The following is a 21,105-nucleotide window of genomic DNA, read 5'->3' on the forward strand; positions in this document are numbered from 1 at the left end:
TCCTCTTTTCCTCAATTCATCTTTCCACTTTCCTCGCTTTCTTTTCCCTCTTTTTTCACATTTTTTTGTTTTATCTATTTTAAATCCAATTTTATTACTACCTTAGTTTGATTTTATTTGATCCGTCAAAAATAATTTTTCTTTTAATTTATTTATTTTAACAAATAAAAATTAATATTATTTTAATTATTATATAGCTACATAAGATACTCGTAATTAAATTAATTTTTTCAAGACATAATTAATGATATTAGTTCAATAAAATAAACTTCTAATACAAACATAATTAAATTTATGTATAAGAAACTTATAATAGTGAAATATTATTATGTGTTATTAAATTACACAGATATTAAGAGTTTACATAGAAAGCATGAGTTTTATGATTATAATGACGTTAAATTCATCGACAAATACTTAAAGTTGATATTATTTTTTTATTTAGATATTTAAATTTAAACTTGTATAATGTAAACAACTGTATACTATAGTAGGGCCCTACTGTGACATTCAGTAGTTGCAAATTTTTCAAGTTGCATTTTTGTTAATTTTTATATTAGAGAATAATATGCTGAAAATTTTTAACCAGAGATATTTTCTTAATTTTCTGATATTAAAAGATCTAATTACTAATACCTTAAATGACTATTTAACTATGATAGCAATATTAATAATAATATTTAATTTTTTAATGATTCAAATAGATAAACAGAACGGAAAAAAAATATTTTTAGCATCCAGAAAAAACAAAACTGAGGAACTAAAATATTGTTTTTAAAATAGATAAAAATATGAAAAACAGAGAAATAAAAAGGAAAAAAAATGAATTGAGGAGAAAAATGAGAAGCTAAGTTGATGAGGTGGTTCCCACAAGCCACAGATACTGAAGGAAATATAAGGAAATGAAGGGAGATAGACATTTGCTGACACTATGAGCCCACATAAACACTTGTCAATAATTGTGTCTCATTCATATTACAGTAAAATTTTCCCGGCAAGTTGATGGACCAGTTTATCAGTTTTTAGCAGGCGACTCAACATAATTGATGGTTTAAAGCGAAATTATAAAATAAGATTTTAATTAAAATTTTTTTCTTACAAATTTATATTTATAGTTTTTTGAGGTGTAAAATTATTAATAAAACTGTTTTATAATTGATTTATCTGAAAAAATTTCTTTTCAATTAATAGTATGCTTAATTCATTTGATATCTCTTGTAATATTTTTTTTAAAACTTAAGTAATATTTTTGAAATTTTATTTTTAAAAAACTTCTTTAAGCTAAGACAATTACATAGGATCAAGAAAAATATGCATTTATAAAATAGTAAAATCTTTTTATTTGACCGAAATACATCTTATCTTTCTACTTGTTCGATTCAACTGTAATTGTTGCTTTGATTTTTTTTGCCCCGCTAATTAAAATAATAAATAGAAGGTATGATTTTCTGAGTTACCTCTATTTATTAGATGTTCTTTTTAGATTTGAGAGTATTAAAAAAAAAAATTATTTCTTAATATTTTCTTCATCACATTTTAATTTCTCTTAAGTTCAAATAAAAAATTTTAATGTTGATTGTCAACTTTAATTTTGAATTTCTAAAGTGATATTTTTATTTGAACTTAAGAGAAATTAAAATGTGATGAAGAAAATATTAAGAAATATTTGATATTTTCTAAAAAAAAAAATCTAAAAAAAACTACAAACCTATAATGCTTTAAAAAAAAAATGATGCCTTCAAAAATCGGAGGCCTAAAGCGCTTGCTTCGTTGCTTCACCTTAGCAACCTTGAAGCCGGCCCTGATCTTTAGTTATACAAAGACTCAGCGAAGGCTTCATTAGGATATTTATACATTGACAAAGACTTTTTTCAGTCGATGGACCAGATGATATTTTAAGATTTTATATTAATACTATAACATACCGAATGTAATTCGACAAGTGGGGTAGGGAGATAGTAGAGTGTAGGCAGATTTTATCCTTATCACGTAGAGATAGAGAGATTGTTTCGATTGAGCCTCGGCATAAAAAAGCATAGGTCAAAATCCAAGCAATTTGATGGTCGAGAAGCGAAGCATGACAAGTAAAAGTGAAATGAGGGAATATATTATTCTATAACAAAGACTTAGACAAGTCTTAGTTTCTATATAACAATTCACTCTGAGAAAGCAAAAGCTCACAAGATAATCATAATTTGGTTGACTTTTGATAATCTCCTAAATCAAAAAGAGTAATGGATCCAATCCTGTACAATGCTGCGATGGAAGGCAATACAGGAGATGATGGTTTTTTACTTGCTGATTATCTAAATAGGGATGAAGAAAAGGGGTACCAGGTTACTCCAAAGGGTAACACAGTCCTCCACGTCGCAGCTCTCTATGGCCAATCAGGTTTTGTGGGACAAGTTATCGACCTTACTCCTGCATTGCTGTGCTGTAAGAACAAGAAAAATGAGACTGCACTTCACTTAGCAGCTAATAAAGGGCACAAAGACGTGGTGGAGGTAGTACTGCGTGGCATAGACGTAGCTGGACAAGCTGTGGGGATCAATAAGGAGACACTCATGAGGATGACAGATGACGGTGGTGATACAGCCCTGCACAAGGCCGTGAGGACTGGATGTGTAGGCACTGTCAAACTCTTGGTGAAAAAAGATCCTGATTTCGAGTTTCCAGCTAACAATGCTGGGGAGACACCACTCTATCTGGCCGCAGAGTCTGGTCTTGTTAAATGTTTGTCACTAATCTTAAAATATTGCAACAGACCAACATACAGTGGTCCATGTGGTCGAACGGCTTTGCATGCGGCAATAATCCAGAAACACATGGGTAATCATTTCTGGTTTTAAAGTTGAGTTTAAGTATCTAGATTTCTTATACAATCAGGTTTGGTTGAGTAATAATAACCTCGGATCATGATTAAATTGAATAAGTAGTGTAAACTTGAAACTGACAGTGCATATAGCTTGAATCCTCCTTTCGATTCGTATACACTTGACAAGTTTTTATACTTGTGAATCAAATTATATCATATCATCGGTTAACTATTTATTCAAGGCCACCAATCACTGCTTATTATACAGAACTGAGTTTACCGACACTCTTAAGAATTTTCACTATCAGGTCACTTTTACCTATCGCAGTAGATAACTTGTCTTGTTTCAAGATTACAAATTCAATTTGTAACTGCAGATATCTTTGAGTGACTTGGTGGTGTGAATAATCTCTACATTTTGGGTATATACAAGTTAGATTCTATAGAATTACCTACAATTACTTTTTAATTGACTTGATTTTGTTAATGATTTTTTCATCGTTCGTTTGTATATCTAATTGATTGAATTTCTTCGGTAAGTGTATGCAAACATTTAAACTACTTCAGCTAGAATGCGAGTCTATGCCTTGATTGAGTTTATGTCAGAGGAATCTCTTCAACTTGGAGCTTGTTTGGATGGACTTATCGCTTTGGTCTTATAAGCCAAAAGCCATAAGTCTGGATTCTAACTTATGGCTTTTGGCATAATTTTATCTTTTTGGCTGAAATACAAGTGCTTAAAGGCACTTTTTTTATTCTACCCAAAACACTATAAAAGTACTTAAAAGCTAAGTCAATCCAAACAGGCTCTTATTCCTTTCAAATGCATGAATTCGAAGTGATCAATAGATCACGAATTTGAGCTATGGATTCAGCCACTGATGTTTGTGTTATGGTAGGCTTCCTACATTACACCTGCAGGATGTTCCACGCACTGGACTGCTTTCTTTTTTAGTTTTTAATATTTGACATATGTATCCAGTTTGTGCGGCATCACTGTGGGAATGGAACAAATCATTATGCGAGGAAACTGACAAATGGGATTGGAATCCACTGCATTATGCTGTTAAACTAGGATTGAGAGTAGTAGTTCGTAAAATGCTGGGGTGGAAGACATCGTTAGCTTACACTCCCGCAGGCAATGGAAATGACTGGGAAACATCAATTCATATTGCAGCCAATGAAGGTCGTGTAAACATGATACGTGAGCTATCATTTCACTGTCCAGATAGCTTGGAAATGCTTAACAGCAATGGCCAAAATGCTCTTCATGTTGCCATATCGAATTATAAAATAAGAGTAGTCAGATTCTTATTGAATTCTAAAGAATCTCACAACCTTATTGACGAGCCAGATAATGATGGCAACAGTCCTCTCCATTTGCTTGCTGCCTCTGACTGGATTAGTGTGCCTGTTGAATTAAGAAGACATGCCAGTTCAAAGAACATGTTATTTAACAAAGAAAACCAGACTCCGCTTGACATATCAGTGTCCAGCACAGAGAAAACAAACCTGGTACGTACATGTTACTTTGCTAGAGTTTGGCCGTAGATTTTGAAAATTTACATTCAAATATCTTTGTTTGGACATGAAATTTGCCATGTTCAAAGATCACAACTTCAAAAACTCGAATTTTCAAGTTTCAACTTCAAAATCTATGGTCAATTCAGCTACAATCTATTGGTAATTCCGCGACTACATGTAATTATTCTCACCCATATGCAACTAAATACATAAAGATTGGTATATAGTATGTTGGTTATGAATCTTCAAATTTGTTTAATACTACGTATTACGTTTGATACTCGTATTTGATAGAAGTAGAGTATGTATAGCTACTGAAGTTACATGTTCTTTAACTATATATAAACTCACCACATGATGAAAATAGGCGAAACGGTCATTCAAGAGGAATCTTCGCCATTGTCGATTAGGACGGCGCGATTTTGAGATAAAATGGAAGAAAATGCAGAAGCCAGAAGATGAAACAGAGTCGAACGAGAACACAGCTAAGAGAGATAAAAAAGGCAAGGTGAAAGATATCATGGAGGCAACTCAAATACATCTAGTAGTTGCCACACTACTAGTTACTGTTACCTTCGCAGCAGGTTTCACCTTACCGGGAGGTTTTGAGAGCGATCTCAATAGCTCTAATAAAGGGATGGCGATTCTAATAAGGGAAACAGCGTTCCGTGCATTTGTTGTCTCAGATGCCATTGCCTTTACATGCTCTACTTGTGCTGTATTCAGCTACTTCTACATTGCAATAAATGCAGTAAATGCAAAAAAATTAGTACTTATAACTGCGCGCTATAAAATAGCAATTCTTTTGCAGCGTTTAGCGATGTCAGCAGTTGTAATTGCATTTATAACTGGTATGTATGCTACTTTAGCACATTCAGTTGGTCTCGCTGTTACTGTCTGTGTCATCGGCTGCATCACTTTCCCTGTGTTCTATCTTCTGTCAAATGTTAGGCGTCTGGTTAATTGGTAATAGATTCAATCTCACATATGATTATTGAATATATTTTTGTGAACGTTATTTGATATAAATATATGGCATCTGATAATCTTTTATCATAGTTATTATCAACTAGTGAATCATGAGAAAACTCAAGGTTGCGCCAGTGACGATCTATTATATGATGTGTTGCTTCGAAGAGGCAGGCAAAGCCTATTTTAGGACAGACGAACAAAAAAAGCAGGAATTGCGGATTATTTCAGTCCCTACATAAATGTTCATTATTTGGACTGTTTGTTCACATTTAGCCAATGATAATCTCTGCATAACAAGACTGCACACCAAACTACTCGATAGCCCTAATAAAGGGATGTCGATTCTATTAAGAAGAACAATGTTTTGTGCACTTGTTGTTGCGGATGCCATCTCCATTACATGCTCAGCTGTTTCTGTATGTACCTACTGTGAGAACAATAATGATAATTGTACAAGAATTCACAAAAAAACTTGCTTGGCTTAGAGGTACGATAATACGCTTCTTGAAGATAGTTGGAGTCTCTTCCACGAGTAAACGGAAGAACTAGTAACAACTATATTTTCGGGGATTCAACTAAGCCACAATACAAGTAGCATTCAAGAATGTTGCTCTTCTATTCTTGAATTGGTGATTTCACCTTTTGATCAATGTCTCTCAAATGTTTTTCAAGGGGATAAGTGTTTTTTGAGTGCTTATATTTTCAAACAAAAGAACTTGCTATTTATAGGATAAAAGTTTCATGTAAAATGAGTACTAATTAAATAATAGTTAATAGGTTCATGAACAAAAAATTGTCTTTCTTTCAAGAACCTAAAACGTAAATGAATGAATTGTAATTGCATTTGTAACTCAAAATGAATTTGTTTCAAATATAAATTCACATTCATTTTCTTTGTAACTCAAAATGCATTTGTTTCAAAACTAATTGAAACATAACTCTTAAAAATCTTTAACCGATGTATTTGTTTCAAAATTTATTGAAACATAAACTTAACAATCCCTCACTTGTTTCAAGAAATTTTATCTTTAAAAAATAAAATTCATTTGAGACATCAATCTAGCAACATGCATAAATAATGGTGTTTTATGGACTTGAACCATTAGCTAGTGAAGACTTTCTAAATCATTGACTAGTGAACACATCTTGAACTAAGTGGTTCATTAAATGAAGTAGAAAAATACTCCACGCATATTACTATGTTCCGGTGAAAATTAAAATCCTTTGAAACCTTACGGCCATGTGTCGTGAATCCTTTTAGCTAAGTGCTTTAAGATTTTTTTGTTAAAATCATATTGAAGCGGCCTCCACTTCGCACTTAGTGCGGTGAATTCATCAAGAGTAACTTTGCATACTCCGACTAAATATTCTATGAATTTCATTAAGAGAAATTAATCTCATCCTCCTTTATAGCAAAGTATCAGTAAATCTATCAAGAGCGTTCCTATACAGTCCAACCGAAATCGGTGTATAGACTTATTAAGAGAATATAATCTCATTCTTCTCTTTTGTAGGAATACTATCAACTCTATCAAGAGTATTATTATTTACTCCAACCGAGATCGGTCTTATAGATTTATCAAAAGAAAAAAAATCTCAACTTATGCTCATTCACTCACTAGGGAAAAAGGAAATTTTATAGATGTGCTTCACAATTGTAACTTTACTTGTTTTTTTCTTTGAGCCTAAAATTACATCATTAGGTAGGGTTTCCATAAAGTGCAATCAATTTTCAACAGGCTTTATTCCCATCCCATTACAAGTTTGTACCATTGCCTAACCCTTTAGACAAAGGATCTGCTAAATTAAGTCTGGACTTCACATACTGAAGCGATATTATGCCATCCTTCAATAATCTTCTCACATGATTGTATTTGAGATGAACTTGTCTTGACTTGCCATTGTAAAAATCACTTGAAGCCCGAAATATAGCCATTTTATTATCACAATATATAGTCAAAGATGGTATTGACTTACCTCATAATGGAATATCTATCAGCATACTCCGCAGCCAATCAGGTTCTTCTCCAGCAGAAGACATAGCGATAAATTCTGACTTTATGGTTGAGTGAGTAATACATGTCTGCTTCTTTGATCTCCAAAATATTGCTGCTCCAGCCAAAGTAAAAATTCAAGCAGTAATAGGTTTAGAGTCATTTGGATCAGAATTTCAGGTAGCATTACTGTAGCTTTCAAGAACTACTGTAAAGCTAGAATAATGCAGGTCAACATTAATTGTACCCTTCAGATACCTTATAACACGAATTAAGGTATTCCAATGCTCAACTCCAGGGCTACCAGTAAACTTGCTCAAAGTTCCTACTGCATAACCAATATCTGGCCTGGTACAATGCATGACATACATAAGACTCCCAATAATTTGAGAATATGTCAATTGATCAAGAATATCACCAGAGTTTCACACTAGTTTGATGCTAGGATCAAATGGTGTAGGAGCAGGCTTGTCGTCAAAATGACCAAACCTCTTTAGAACCTTCTCAATATAACTTGATTGATTAAGAGACAAACCATTTGCTGATCTTATAATTTTGATTCCTAAAATTACATCAGCTTCTCTTAGATCTTTCATTTCAAACTGAGAAGAAAGAAAATATTTTATTTCTCTAACTCTTTCAATATCAGTTCCAAAGATCAACATGTCATCTACATAAAGACATATTATAACACCAGAATTTTCTTAAAATTTACTAAATATGCAGATATCTCCACCATTGATTAAGTAGCCATTAGAAATCATAACTTTTCTAAATTTATCGTGCCATTATTTTGGAGCTTGTTTTAATTCATAAAGAGATTTAAGAAGCTTACAAACTTTACGTTCTTAACCAAGATTGACAAATCCTTCTGATTGTTTCATGTAGACTTCTTCATCTAAATCTCCGTTCAGGAACGCAGTCTTTACATCCATCTGATGAATCACAAGACCATGAATTGCTGCTAAAGCAATTATGAGACAAATAAATGTCATCCGAGCTACAGGTGCAAAAGTATCAAAATAATCAATATCTTTCAATTAAGTAAAACCTTTAGCTACCAAACGGGCTTTGTACTTATCTAAAGTACCATCGAATTTTATTTTCTTCCTAAAAATTCATCGACAACTAATTGGTTTACATCCAGGAGGAAGATCTGATAATATTCATGTATTATTAGACAGTATAGAATGCATTTCATCATCAATGGCTTCATGCCAAAATGGAGCATCATGTGAAGACATAGCTTCAGCATAACTTTCAAGATCCTTTTCAACCAAATAAGCTTGAAAATCAGGTCCAAAGTCTTTTAAGTTGGCTGATCTTGAACTACATCTTAGTTGACTTTCTTCCAATGGCTCAACTATTTTTCTTTTAATAGGAGAAATAGAAGAACTTACATCTTGTTCAAAAGAATCTTTTTTCTTGGGAAATATATGCTAAAAAAAGTTAGCATGTAAAGATTCAATAATTGTGTGAGGACTTGGGGTATCAAGATTTAAAAATCTATAAGCGTTACTGATTTGTGAATAACCAATAAACACACAATCTGCTCCTCTATAGCCAATCTTGATTAAATGTTGATCTGGTAATCGAACATGAGTCAAGAAACCCCAAACTTTAAAATAATTTATATTTGGTTTTTGATTATTCCAAAGTTCATATGGACATGCATCATGATTCCTGGAGGTAATTCTATTCAAAATATGATATGTTGAAAGTAAGGCTTTAGTCCACAAATTTTCAGGCATACCAGATTCATAAAGCGTAGAATTAACCATTTCTATAAAAGTTCTATTTTTTCTTTCTGCTACACCATTTTGTTGTGGTTTATAGGACATGATCAATTATTTTTCAATGCCTTCTTTTTTCACAAAAATTAATAAAATCTGACTTTAAGTACTCTCCACCTCTATCAGACCTAATTGATTTAATTTCCAAACTCAAATTATTTTTAACTTCTGTTTTATATGTTTTGAAAGTCTCAAATATTTCATATTTTGTTTTCAATGGAAAGACATAAGTATATCTTGAGTAGTCATCAATAAAAGTGATAAAATACCTCTTTCCATGACGCGACAAATAATCCATCTCAGAAATATCAGTGTGGATTAATTGTAAAAGCATGAAAGTCCTTTCAACTGTCTTAAAGGGCTTCTCTGTAATCTTGCATTTGCTATAAGTAAGACACTTAGTAGTATAGTTCTTTCCACAATTTTTTATTAATCCATTATTCACCATAAGTTGAATGGATCTAAAATTCACATGTCTAAGACGTTCATGCTATAAGTTCAGAGAATCCACAAGATAAGCAGAAATATTTTCATTTTCAATATTGAGTTTAAGCATTCCATTTGCAACATAACTTTTTCCAACAAACACGCAATTTTTAGATAAAATAAACTTATCTGCCTCAAAAATTATTTTAAAACCATGCTCTAAAAAAAGCGTACCTGAACTAAGTTTTTTCTAATATCAGGAACATGCAATACGTCCATCAATGTAACTTCTTCAGAAAAAAATTTCAGTTCAACAGTTCCTTTTCCCACAACTTTAGTAGAGGAGGAGTTTTCCATATATACAATTTTACCGTTCCCCACTAATTCATAAGTCTTAAAAGAATTTCAGGTACCTGATATATGACGAGTTGCGCTTGTATCTATCCACCATTCCACTTGATCTTTCGCTGCAAATGCTTCTGTGACCATTGCCACAAGATCATCTTTTTTATTTTTATTTGTTTTTTCTTTCTTCTTTTCGGCTTTGAGAATTCTACAATCACGCACGTAGTGACCAATTTTGTGACAATGATAGCATTCATCAGATTTAAAATTGGCACCATTACACTTGAAATTTATAGTTTTCTTTGCCTTTGAAAAATTTTTATTTTCAGGTTCCTTCTTGTTTGATTTTACTTCAACCATATGAGCTTTCATGATAGGTTCCTTCAAACAATTGTTATCGCGTCATCGTGTCTCTTGTTCAATTTGCAAGTGTTGCAATAATTGTTCAAGAGTCAGATCTTTCTTTTTGTGTAAGAGTTTGCTTCAGTACTCTTTTCAAGATGGAGGAAGCTTTGATACAATAGCACCAACATGAAAGTTTTCATCACGAACAATTTCAGATATAGAAATTTTATTAACTATAAGTTGGAATTCTTGTACTTTTTCAGTGAATGACTTGTCATCAATCATTTTGAACTCCATATAATTTGAAATGAGAAATTTCTTAGAACTCGCCTCTTCTTCTAAATAAATAGCTTGAAGAGTGTCTCATATCTCTTTAGCATATTTGTTTTTAACATAATATTGATCATAATATTTATTGAACATTCCTCCAAGAATATAATTATTGCACAAAAATCATCATACTGCCACTTGGCAATTTGTTCTTTAATCAAAGTAGCCCCGTCAGATGCTACCTCAGAACCAGGAGCATTAGGACAGAGTTCTTCAAGAACACATGCCAACTTTAATCATCTTAAAAAGAATTTCATCTATCCACGCCATCTAGGAAAGTCTTTGCCATCAAATATTTCAAAATTAGTATTAGGCAAAGATGAAATACTATTTGATATTGATGTAGAAGCCATTGAGACAACTATCTTCAATTTGTTAGAACAATAATGATAATTGTACAAGAATTTACAATAAAACTTGTTTGGCTTAGATGCACGATAATATGCTTCTTGAAGATAGTTGGAGTCTCTCCGATGAGCAAACAGAAGAACTAGTAACAATTCTATCTTTGAAATTCAACTAATCCACAAAACAAGTAGCATTCAAGAATATTGCTCTTCTATTCTTGAATTGGTGATTTCATCTTTTGATCAATGCCTCTCAAATATTTTTCAAGGGGATAAGTGTTTTTTGAGTGGTTATATTTTCAAACAAAAGAACTTGCTATTTATAAGATAAAAGTTTCATGTAAAAGGAGTACTAACTAAATAATAGTTAATAGGTTCATGAACAAAAAATTGTCTTTCTTTCAAAAACATAAACCGTAAATAAATAAATTATAAATGCATTTGTAACTCAAAATGCATTTGTTTCAATGTAAATTCACATTCATTTTCTTTGTAACTCAAAATGCATTTGTTTCAAAATTAATTGAAACATAACTCTTAAAAATCTTTAACCGATGTATTTGTTTCAAAATTTATTGAAACATAAACTTAACACCTACTTCGGCATGACTGCAACTAAAATAGTTGACAGTTATATATGCAGAGGTTTTACGCGATCACAAGTATTTTGCAGCTTCTGTCCTTTTCAACAATTGCTACTTTAGCACATTCAGTTGGTCTCGCCCACTGTTTGCATTACCTTATATAACAACATAATTTTTTGTGAGTTCGGGTGGTGTTAATGGATTCCAAACTAATCATTTGTAAATATATATTTTAAAAACAAATACAAATTAAATTCAAATCGAAATTACTAAATTCTGTCAAATTCGTAACTTGCCTCCAGACAAAATGGGTTGGTGTGGGGTTATTGATCCCACTCTCAAAAACATTGTAATAAAGTAATAATAATACAACCGACATAAAGATTTCAAGTTGGGCCACATGCAACATGTGAAATGAATGAGCCTGATATATACTAAGACCAAGTCAACTTTTAATTTCTATATAATGTTTCATCTCGAGAAAGTTCTTGAGCCGGGGTCTATCGAAAACAACCTCTTTATCTCACCTGAGATAGTGGTATGGACTGCGTACACTTACTCTCCCAAGATCCCACTTGGTGGGAAATATGCTGAGTATGTTGGTGATGTTTCAACTCGAGAAAGCAAAAGACTTTCAAGTTCATTGCAGATTTATGAATTAATTATTTATGATCTTTTGATCACATGACAACAAATTTATCAATTACTCCAATGCTCTCCGTGAGATGAAAGAATAATGAAAAATATTATGAAGGCATCTCAAATACATTTAGTAGTGGCAACTATCTATTTATGATAGTTACTTCACAGCTGGTTTCACGTTATGAAAAGGACATTGATATCCCTATAACATGATTGATTAATTGACACTAGCTTGGAAATTATCTTGACTGAAAAATTAAAAGTATAGTGTTAAGTACATTAATTATGTAGGGATATCATCAACTATGAAAATGACACAAAGATGCAATTGTTGATAGCTGGAAATTAGGTTTTTTCTCTTGGGATATTAATTTTCTGGAAGAAGAGTCATATAGCCGACCATATAAAAAGAGAGGGCACCTATGACACAAACAGTAACGATGAGACCAACAGAATGTGCTAAAGTAACATACAAACCAGTTGAAAATGCAACTACAACTGCTGTCATCGCCAGAATCTGCAAAAGAATTGCCATATTATAAAGCCGGATAATAACTTTTAACTTTCTTGTTGTAGATGATATTGATTTTGTTGCCATGAAAAAGTAGGTGAATACAGCTGCGGTGGAGCACGCAAAGGCGATAGCATCTGAAATGACAAATGCAAGAAATGTTGTTCTTCTTAATAGAATCACCATCCCTTTATTAGGACTATTAGTATCACTTTCAAAACCTTCTGGTAACGTAAAACCAGTTGTGAAGGTCACTGTCATTAATAGAGCTGCCACAACTAAATGTATTTGAGTTGTCTTCATAATATTTTCAACCATTCTTTCATCTCTCCTAGATTTGTCTTCTTGATCATTACCCTCTGACTTCGTCTTTGGTACCAGCACCATCATCCTTCTTGTCACAGACATCATAGGCAGGTGTGCATCTACAACCTGCATGACCAGGTGACTCACCACGATCTCCGTCATTCTTTTTTTTTGGGGCTATTATCCAAAATTATGATACTTGGTATGTCCTTTGCTTTCTCTCTTGATGAAACATTATATAGGCAGCCCCGTGCATAATCTCCCGCTATGTGTGAGGTCGGAGGAAGAGGGTCGGACCATAGGAGTCTATGTATGGGGCCTTATACTACTGAAAAAATGGGTTATAGCGACGGTTCTCATACCGCCTTCATAGGCACCAAAACCATTCCAATAGATATATAGTGACGGTTAGAGGATCCGGTACAACTGAAGGTGTTACATTAGATGTATAGCGAAAGTTTTTTGCAATGGTTAGCATAACCATCGCTATATCTAGGTCTTTCGTGACGGTTCGCAAAAACGATCGCTATAGCTACATCTTTAGGGACGGTTATTGCATTGAGCATATGGCAACGGTTTATATGGTGTTGGAATGGTTCAAAACCGTCTCTATATATCTAATATTGCGAAGGTTTATTATATGTTGGGACGGTTTTTAAGCTATTGAGACGGTTTGATTATAAAACTTTTTGGGACGGTTTTTAAGCTATTGCAACGGTTTGATTTATGTTTTGATTATAAAAATTTTTGGGATGATTTTTAAGCTTTATATGACCGTTATTTTGTAGGTTATTGCACCAGTTAAACATCAGCTATAGCAACGATTAATTTTGGCTACTGGAATAGTTATTTTACACTATTAGACAATTATTATTAGACCATTCAACAATATATTAAGTTATTGCAATAATTTTATAAAGCTACCATGCATAACACATAAAATGTACATATATATTAATCATCAAGAGTACTAGTAACTATTAATTCCCAAAATGTCAACCAATAAGAAACCAAATATTTTTTGACCATTCAAAAAAATCAAAACATACATAAGTAGTTTTGAATGTTCAAAAATAAAAGATGTTTGAAACTACTCGGTCAAATGTGATCGATCTCAATCAAAACATACACAAGTTTTTCCAACAACTAGTGTGACATAAAGTCAATGTGATCAATCTCTTAGGTCAGGTCTAGTTCATCAATTTCATTCCCGCCATCTTCTATGTCATGATCACCTACAACAATAAGAAAAACAAAATTAAAGTTGAGCAATAAACTACACAAAAACAACAAAAGTTGAAAAAGATCAAGTTACAGTAAATAGGACAAACTAAACAGTAAACAACCACAAAGCTATAGCTCCGGTCAGGTAAACTTGGATATTAACACACTGAACTGAACAAGCCGTACGCATGGTACACAAATGAAATGAGCAACTTTACTCGATAAAAAGGAATATTTACTAAAAACCCAGCATAACTATTCTAACTCAGGGGTTAAATGCACCAACAGGTAATATTATCTCCCTTCAGAAAAACAGAAGAGTACCAATTTTGTGGACTTTGCTTAACATTAACAATGTACTATTATCCAACAAACTAGAGGGAAGCAACTAGCTAGCAAGGGGTTCACTCAAATTCTCTCGACAAAAATTACTCTATATATATATAAGGTAACCCCTGCACATAAGATTAGAGATAACTCAGTGATTGAGGGAGTTCAAATTTTGCCATGAATTTTTAAAGTCAAATCTCTAATTAAGCACACTACTTATGCCGACACCTTGATTAAAAAAGGTTGGGGACATTGTGGAAAGACCAACGTATGGGACCATATGTGGATTAGTAGCTTTTCCTTTTAGCTTTGTCCTAGGCAACCATTCATTTGTAAATTATGCTGGCAGGATTATTAAAGGCCATCAACTGCTGCTTCCTAATATTAAAATCTAGCAGGTTAGACTGGAAAGAGTAATTTTAACCATGCGGTTCTTAGACCTACAAAGGGATACTGTGGTTGTGGAAAGAGGAAGTAACTGTAATTCTGGAGAACAGGTAGCCTTTCCAACCACAAAATTAATTAGAAGGGGAAATATTTAAGAAAGAAGAGTACCAATTTCGAAGATAGGTGGAGGGCGAAACTATAATCATAACAATAAACAATATAGTTGTTGGATAACAGTACATTGTTAATGTTAAGCAAAGTCTACAAAAATGATGTTTCTTTGATGATTGAAAATTCCAAAACTCACAATAATTTTTCTTGAAACAAATTCAAGCAACAACAGTGAAGTGGCTGTGCAAAACTCACAACATTATAACTGTGAATGGACAATTCCCTGGACCGACATTGGAAGTAAACAACGGGGATACTCTGGTGGTTAACGTTGTCAATAGAGCTCAATATAATGTCACCATTCACTGGTAAAATTCATGCATGCAAAACTCTAATGAGCTGATATCTGTTACTCCAGCTACTAATTAAGACATGATTATATTTCATATGACACAAACAAGAACATCCCTGAAAAAAATCATACACACAACAAAGTTGGACACAACCTTGGCATGACATCCCACAATCACAAGATAGGTTGAAATCCAATCCAAACCCAAGATGATGCCAAAGTCAATCATACCAGGTATAATCAGCTCTACCCACATACAATACACTACCAAGGTAATAGAACCAAGAGTGAACATCCCACATAACTATATCAAATACACTTAAACTTACCAGATAACAGCAAAATATTATTATCCAACTAGGTTTCTTGTTGTATTAATCTGAAAAGAGTTGATCTGAAACCAAACAAAGCTGACAATATGGATAGCATTTCTTAGATTTTTACATATTTAGGAAATTTATAACATAAATATTTTATAACAATTTTTAGAATTTCTGTGTTTTCTGATAGCTTTGACGTGATCTTATATATAGATAAGAGTCCAATGTTGATAACTGTTGCATTTTTGTTCATCTTCTACTTTTATTTTGAGATAGGGGAAATGTCAAACTCTAGATTATAAGTCAAATTACAGATTTTGGCATTGAGAAAATGACAAAGAAAATGCCCTCATTTCTTTTTTCTATTTTTTGTTATGAAATAGTCAATCTTTAACTCCTTTCTGATATATATATATATCCTCTTTATTTTTATTTCAATATTTTATTCAAATTATCATTTGGCAGCAGATAATGCCTCCCACTTAGTACTGATAAAAGTCTTTATTTAGACCTTGCTCTCATTTTAGTGGGCAAATAAGAAGCTATTTATTACATTAATGTTGAGAAGGGTTTCACCTTGCTCTATAAAAATCAGAGCTCCCTACTCAGCTATGCAACACAAAGTCATAGTTCTATCATTCAGTTATCTCCTCAAAGTGTAGTAATTTGTTCCAAATCAAAATGAAAAGTTTGGGGAAGTTGGGCCAATGGTCCTTTATAACAACTGCTTTGGCAATTTGCTAAGTAGCCAGCACTGTTGTTGCTGATTACTCTTATGAGTATACTTCTCCCTCCCCTTTACACAACTCTAACAAATACTACAAATCACCATCTCCATCCAAGTATCATGTACCCACCCCTTATTATAAGAAACCTTTTCTATGTACCTAAATATGCCAAAATAACCTTTGAATTAGGACCTAAACATGAACCTCCAGTTACGTACTGTGTCAAGCTCACCTTATGAAATTAAATGAAATTAGGCAGGTTGGTTGGTAACCTTTTACTATAACAAATTAGGCAGGTTGGTTGGTAACTTTTTACTATAACAAATTAGGCAGGTTGGTTGGTAACCTTTAAATATAAAAAGAAAGCTCACATGGATAACATACCGTTCAAAAGGGCATGGAATGTGGAGACATTGTGTTACATCTCAGCAACAAGTAAAATCTGGCATAAGAAGTTCCAACCTTCATGCACATACTCATGAATCAAATCTTAACAACAGAAAACAAGTATACAAAACTCAGTTAATAGTCCCAATACATATATAAATTCTCTTGCAACGAATGCGTGGAAGCTCAGCTTATAAGTCCCCCCACCACCATAATGGCCCATCTAAATAATGCATCAAGTCTTTTGAAAATTAATTATCTCCAAACACAGAAAACCTTCAAGCATTGATCAAGCCTGACCCATGGGCCATGTCCATGCAAATAGTAAGTCAAATTGACAGTTTACCTTAAAAAATTACATACTGATGATACTTTTAAAATATTAATTAGATAAAAGATGGACAACTAATAGAATGTCAGATATTTGGACAAATATCCACAAAATAGCAACATACTAGTAGAGTCGTTCCATGTCCTGGAAGCAAACATCTCAACCGCAATAGCATGCCTAGGAGGTCATACAAATATTTACCAACTTGTGAATGAAGCTCTTACTTTAATTTAAGATGGAAAGAAAAGAGAAAGAGCATCGATTTAGTAAACAAATAGTCTAATCTACATATATGTATAATATGGATAGAGAGAGGAGAGGAGGAAGAAACTTCACATAATCCAACATAATCTTTGCTGCTGGCTGCTAATAAGTCATTGACTATTAACCAGAGAGATTGAGATGGAGAAGGAGAGAGATTAGAACCTGGACTTTTTCTAGGGCAATTTGAAGTTATAGATTGCTCAGAGACAATGCAGAATACTGAAATTGAAGAAGAAATAAAAAGACGTACAACACAATTAATCCCAAAAGAAGAAAGACAACAACAAACCCAGTGTATTCCCACCTAGTGGGGTCTGGGGGGTAAGTCCATACCTCTACCTCTGATGAAGTAGAAAGGCTGTTTCTGATAGACCCCCGGCTCAAGGCACGAGATACCACACAAACACATAGTAAAGCACAGAAGCAGATAACATAAATACGGCACCCATAAGTAATATAAAACAGAGGAAAGCAGAGCAAAGCAGAGGAAAGCCCACAGATTCGTAGTAAAACATGGAACACGGAACACGGAATCATAACATGAATAAAACCCCCACCAAGTAATTCCCTACACTAGCGACCCAAACTGGCCCTAATCCTCTGCCGAAATTCGCGCCCTCCAGACCTTCCTATCTAGAGTCATGTCCTCGGTGAGCTGTAACTGTTCCATGTCCCGCCTAATCACCTCACCCCAGTACTTCTTCGGCCTACCCCTACCCCGCCTAAAACCATCCAACGCTAGCCTCTCACACCTACGGACCGGGGCATCCATGCCCCTCCTCTTCACGTGTCCGAACCATCTCAATCGTGCTTCCTGCATCTTGCACTCCACTAAAGTCACACCAACCTTCTCCCGAATAGTCTCATTCCGAACTCTATCCCCTCTAGACAGTCCACACATCCAGCGCAACATCCGCATTTCTGCCACCTTCATTTTTTGGATGTGGGAGTTCTTAACTGGCCAACACTCCGCTCCATACAACAAGGCCGGACGGACTACCACCCTGTAGAATTTGCCTTTAAGCTTGGGCGGCACCTAAAAGACGAAAGAGATACCAAAAAAAAAAGACTTCACAATGTGTCCAACAACTCTAAGCACATATGTATTTCTTAAGTTCCACTAATTTAAGGCATTTTGAAAATCAAGAACATTAAAGAAACAAAATAAAAGATAGCAAACAGATAGTACTATATACCGTTCGAACTGCAGTCAGCTATACATGTAAATCTGGACTTTAAAGTTGATAAAAAACATAATGAGAGATGTTCTATATATAATTAAGATTCAACTTCCGAGGTGAAGTTACTTTTCTATCTAAACTAGACACCAGTCTTGGCAGATGTGTTAAGTTTCAGGCCTAGTTAAACAACAAATAGTTTAGACAATGCAAATACAAGCTCCGCTCTCATCTACTTAAATACCATTAGCTGCCAACCATTCTCGTTCATGAAGTCTCACAAAAAAAGATGAACAAGTGTTACTACATAAAATATCTAATTCCATAACAAGAATTGTCATCTAACTCAAGATCTCAAATAATTGATTTAAACACCCAGAAATACCACTAACTCGACCAACAAGTACATTGATCAAAACCTTGTTGCGTGGTAGAGATGAGCAATCAGAACCATAATTTTCCATTACAAACAGTTTGCAACCACCATTCCACTTGTTTAACTACATTGATTTTGCAGAAGATTAACAATCCGCTTACCTAAGATAAACTGCTTGCTTATCAGGAACTTGAACTCAAGTGCTCAACTGTATGTATCCAAATCATTAATCATCTTAGATTCAAATATATAGCTGTATTTTCCTTAGCTTTAGATTCATAACAATCATACTAAATTGGTCTACATAATACATTTATAAAGAGAGTTGCAATCACTAATACATAATTCCTCAATCTGCTTCATTCCCTCAAGTTGGGAGGTAAAGAGTTTCGCTTCGTCAAAAACAACTCCAACCTTAGGAGAATCATCAACTTCAAACCATTTTAAACTTGAAAGTTGGATGGGTGTCTCCAAATTGAGTTCAGGACATCTTGAGATTCTCAATTTCGTTAGAGAACAAAGATTCTCAAAATTCTATGGACAGCATGGGCCTCGAAATGCTTTCTGACCAGGTGACACCCAAAGTAAAATATTTCATAGTTCTTTTCTTAGCCAATTAAATCCCTCTCGTTGTATGGATTTAACTGTACATGCCTAGTCTTGGTATCCTCTTCTTTCCTACTACAAAATGACCCAAGTAACTGCGTCTAATGTAATCGTTGACCTTTAAGCAATTCCTTATGCCTATTAGGTTGTTGATTTAGTTAGTTCTTCATAATAAGATAACATGTTAAGTTCAGGTTTGAGTTCATTTCTTTACCGCAGCTACTGACAAAGCAACTGATTAAAAGAAGTTTTGATTTTGGCAATCCACGTATTACGATATTTAAAACATTCCTTGTTGTACTTAACTCTGTTGTTATTAGCTTCTAAATTCACAACAACATACTAGTATAATCCTACAAGTGAGATCTAGCGAGAGTAGCATGTATGCAATCCTTACCCCCTACCATCGACTAGAAGTACATATAGAACAAAGAAAACTCTTAATACATAAATTTTTTGGAAATCAAAATCAACTCAGTGAATCCTAAATCCCATTTTCGTTACTCACAACTCTTAATCCCAGAACAATCCCAAGAGAACCCTCTTATTCTGCTTCCAATTTTATCCACTAACAATCCTAAAATTTGAATTTTATTCGTACCTTTGAAGCTCAGTCAAAGAAGAAAAAAGAAGAATAAAATCATTACTTACAACTCTTAATCCTAGAAAAATCCCAAGAAAACCGCGATCCTGAACAATGCTCTTATTCTGCTTCTAATTTTATCCTGTTGAGTCAAGTCGATGACATCCAAGCGTTGCAATTTACATGGATTATCACCGATAGATTACTCAAGAACAAACCCTACACTTGGGAACAATCGATCCAAGTCCTTAAGTTGCCAATTGATGTGGGAATCGATCCAGCTAAGTTGTTTCCAGAACAATCGTACACTTGATTGAAATGGGGTAACCGTGAACAAAGAAGAAAAAAGTGAATGAAATGGGGAACCTAACCCTACACTTTCTATTTTATTAGATTTTTTTACAAAAATTATTATATTAAAATTAGCGGGTATAAATAAAGAGTGGAGAAAAAAATACCCGTGCTTTTTATTTTTGGTACAATTAACCATAGCTATAGGTTACCTATTAGGACGGTTAAATCAAATATGCGACGGTTATGTTAATTAATTTTTCCATTAGGCATGGTCACATTATGCGACGGTTGTAGAGTATCTATAGCGACGGTTCTATAACCGTCGCCTAAACAGTTGTTACCATAGCCCATTTTTCAGTAGTATATCCTGCATTTCTGCGAGAGTCTGCATTATAAAGCATTGAATTTGTAATATGAAAAGATTTTGGTAAAACTTGATTTTCCAAACTTATGTGACCGCGTGAAAATATTTTTCTTGTTCTATCATTTTCGGTTGCCTAGTCTTATTTGTGTTGGAAAAAAGAGTGATAAGAAGAAGATCTTGAATAGTAAAAAACTGTTTTTTATTCATGTTGTTTTTCTTTACGAATTCTTTTCTTCTGATCAAAGCAAATAATAAGTACCTTCCTTTTGGTCAAAGACAAAGATCTGCGCGGTGTTCAAAATATTTCTATATAATATTTCATCAAGAGAAAGCAAA

At 33.6% G+C, this 21,105-nt stretch overlaps 1 protein-coding gene and 1 long non-coding RNA gene across 2 annotated transcripts; one reads left to right on the top strand and one right to left on the bottom strand.

Moving 5' to 3' along the window:
• Positions 1–1,882: 1,882 nt before the first annotated feature.
• Positions 1,883–5,404, top strand: LOC107867432 (protein ACCELERATED CELL DEATH 6). Its single transcript, XM_016713661.2, has 3 exons — positions 1,883–2,829; positions 3,798–4,330; positions 4,707–5,404. Exons 1-3 carry the CDS (start codon positions 2,235–2,237, stop codon positions 5,307–5,309), a joined length of 1,731 nt encoding a protein of 576 aa, XP_016569147.2. The 5' UTR covers positions 1,883–2,234; the 3' UTR covers positions 5,310–5,404.
• An 8,488-nt stretch (positions 5,405–13,892) lies between these two features.
• Positions 13,893–20,514, bottom strand: LOC107867431. The gene is made up of 3 exons (XR_007054613.1): positions 20,180–20,514; positions 16,771–18,404; positions 13,893–14,169 (listed from the first exon to the last, which is right to left on the bottom strand). It is a non-coding gene; the product is annotated as an uncharacterized LOC107867431 (long non-coding RNA).
• Between the last annotated feature and the right edge of the window lie 591 nt (positions 20,515–21,105).

Source organism: Capsicum annuum, chromosome 4, assembly GCF_002878395.1.
Source record: "Capsicum annuum cultivar UCD-10X-F1 chromosome 4, UCD10Xv1.1, whole genome shotgun sequence".
In the NCBI taxonomy this organism is placed as follows: domain Eukaryota; kingdom Viridiplantae; phylum Streptophyta; class Magnoliopsida; order Solanales; family Solanaceae; genus Capsicum; species Capsicum annuum.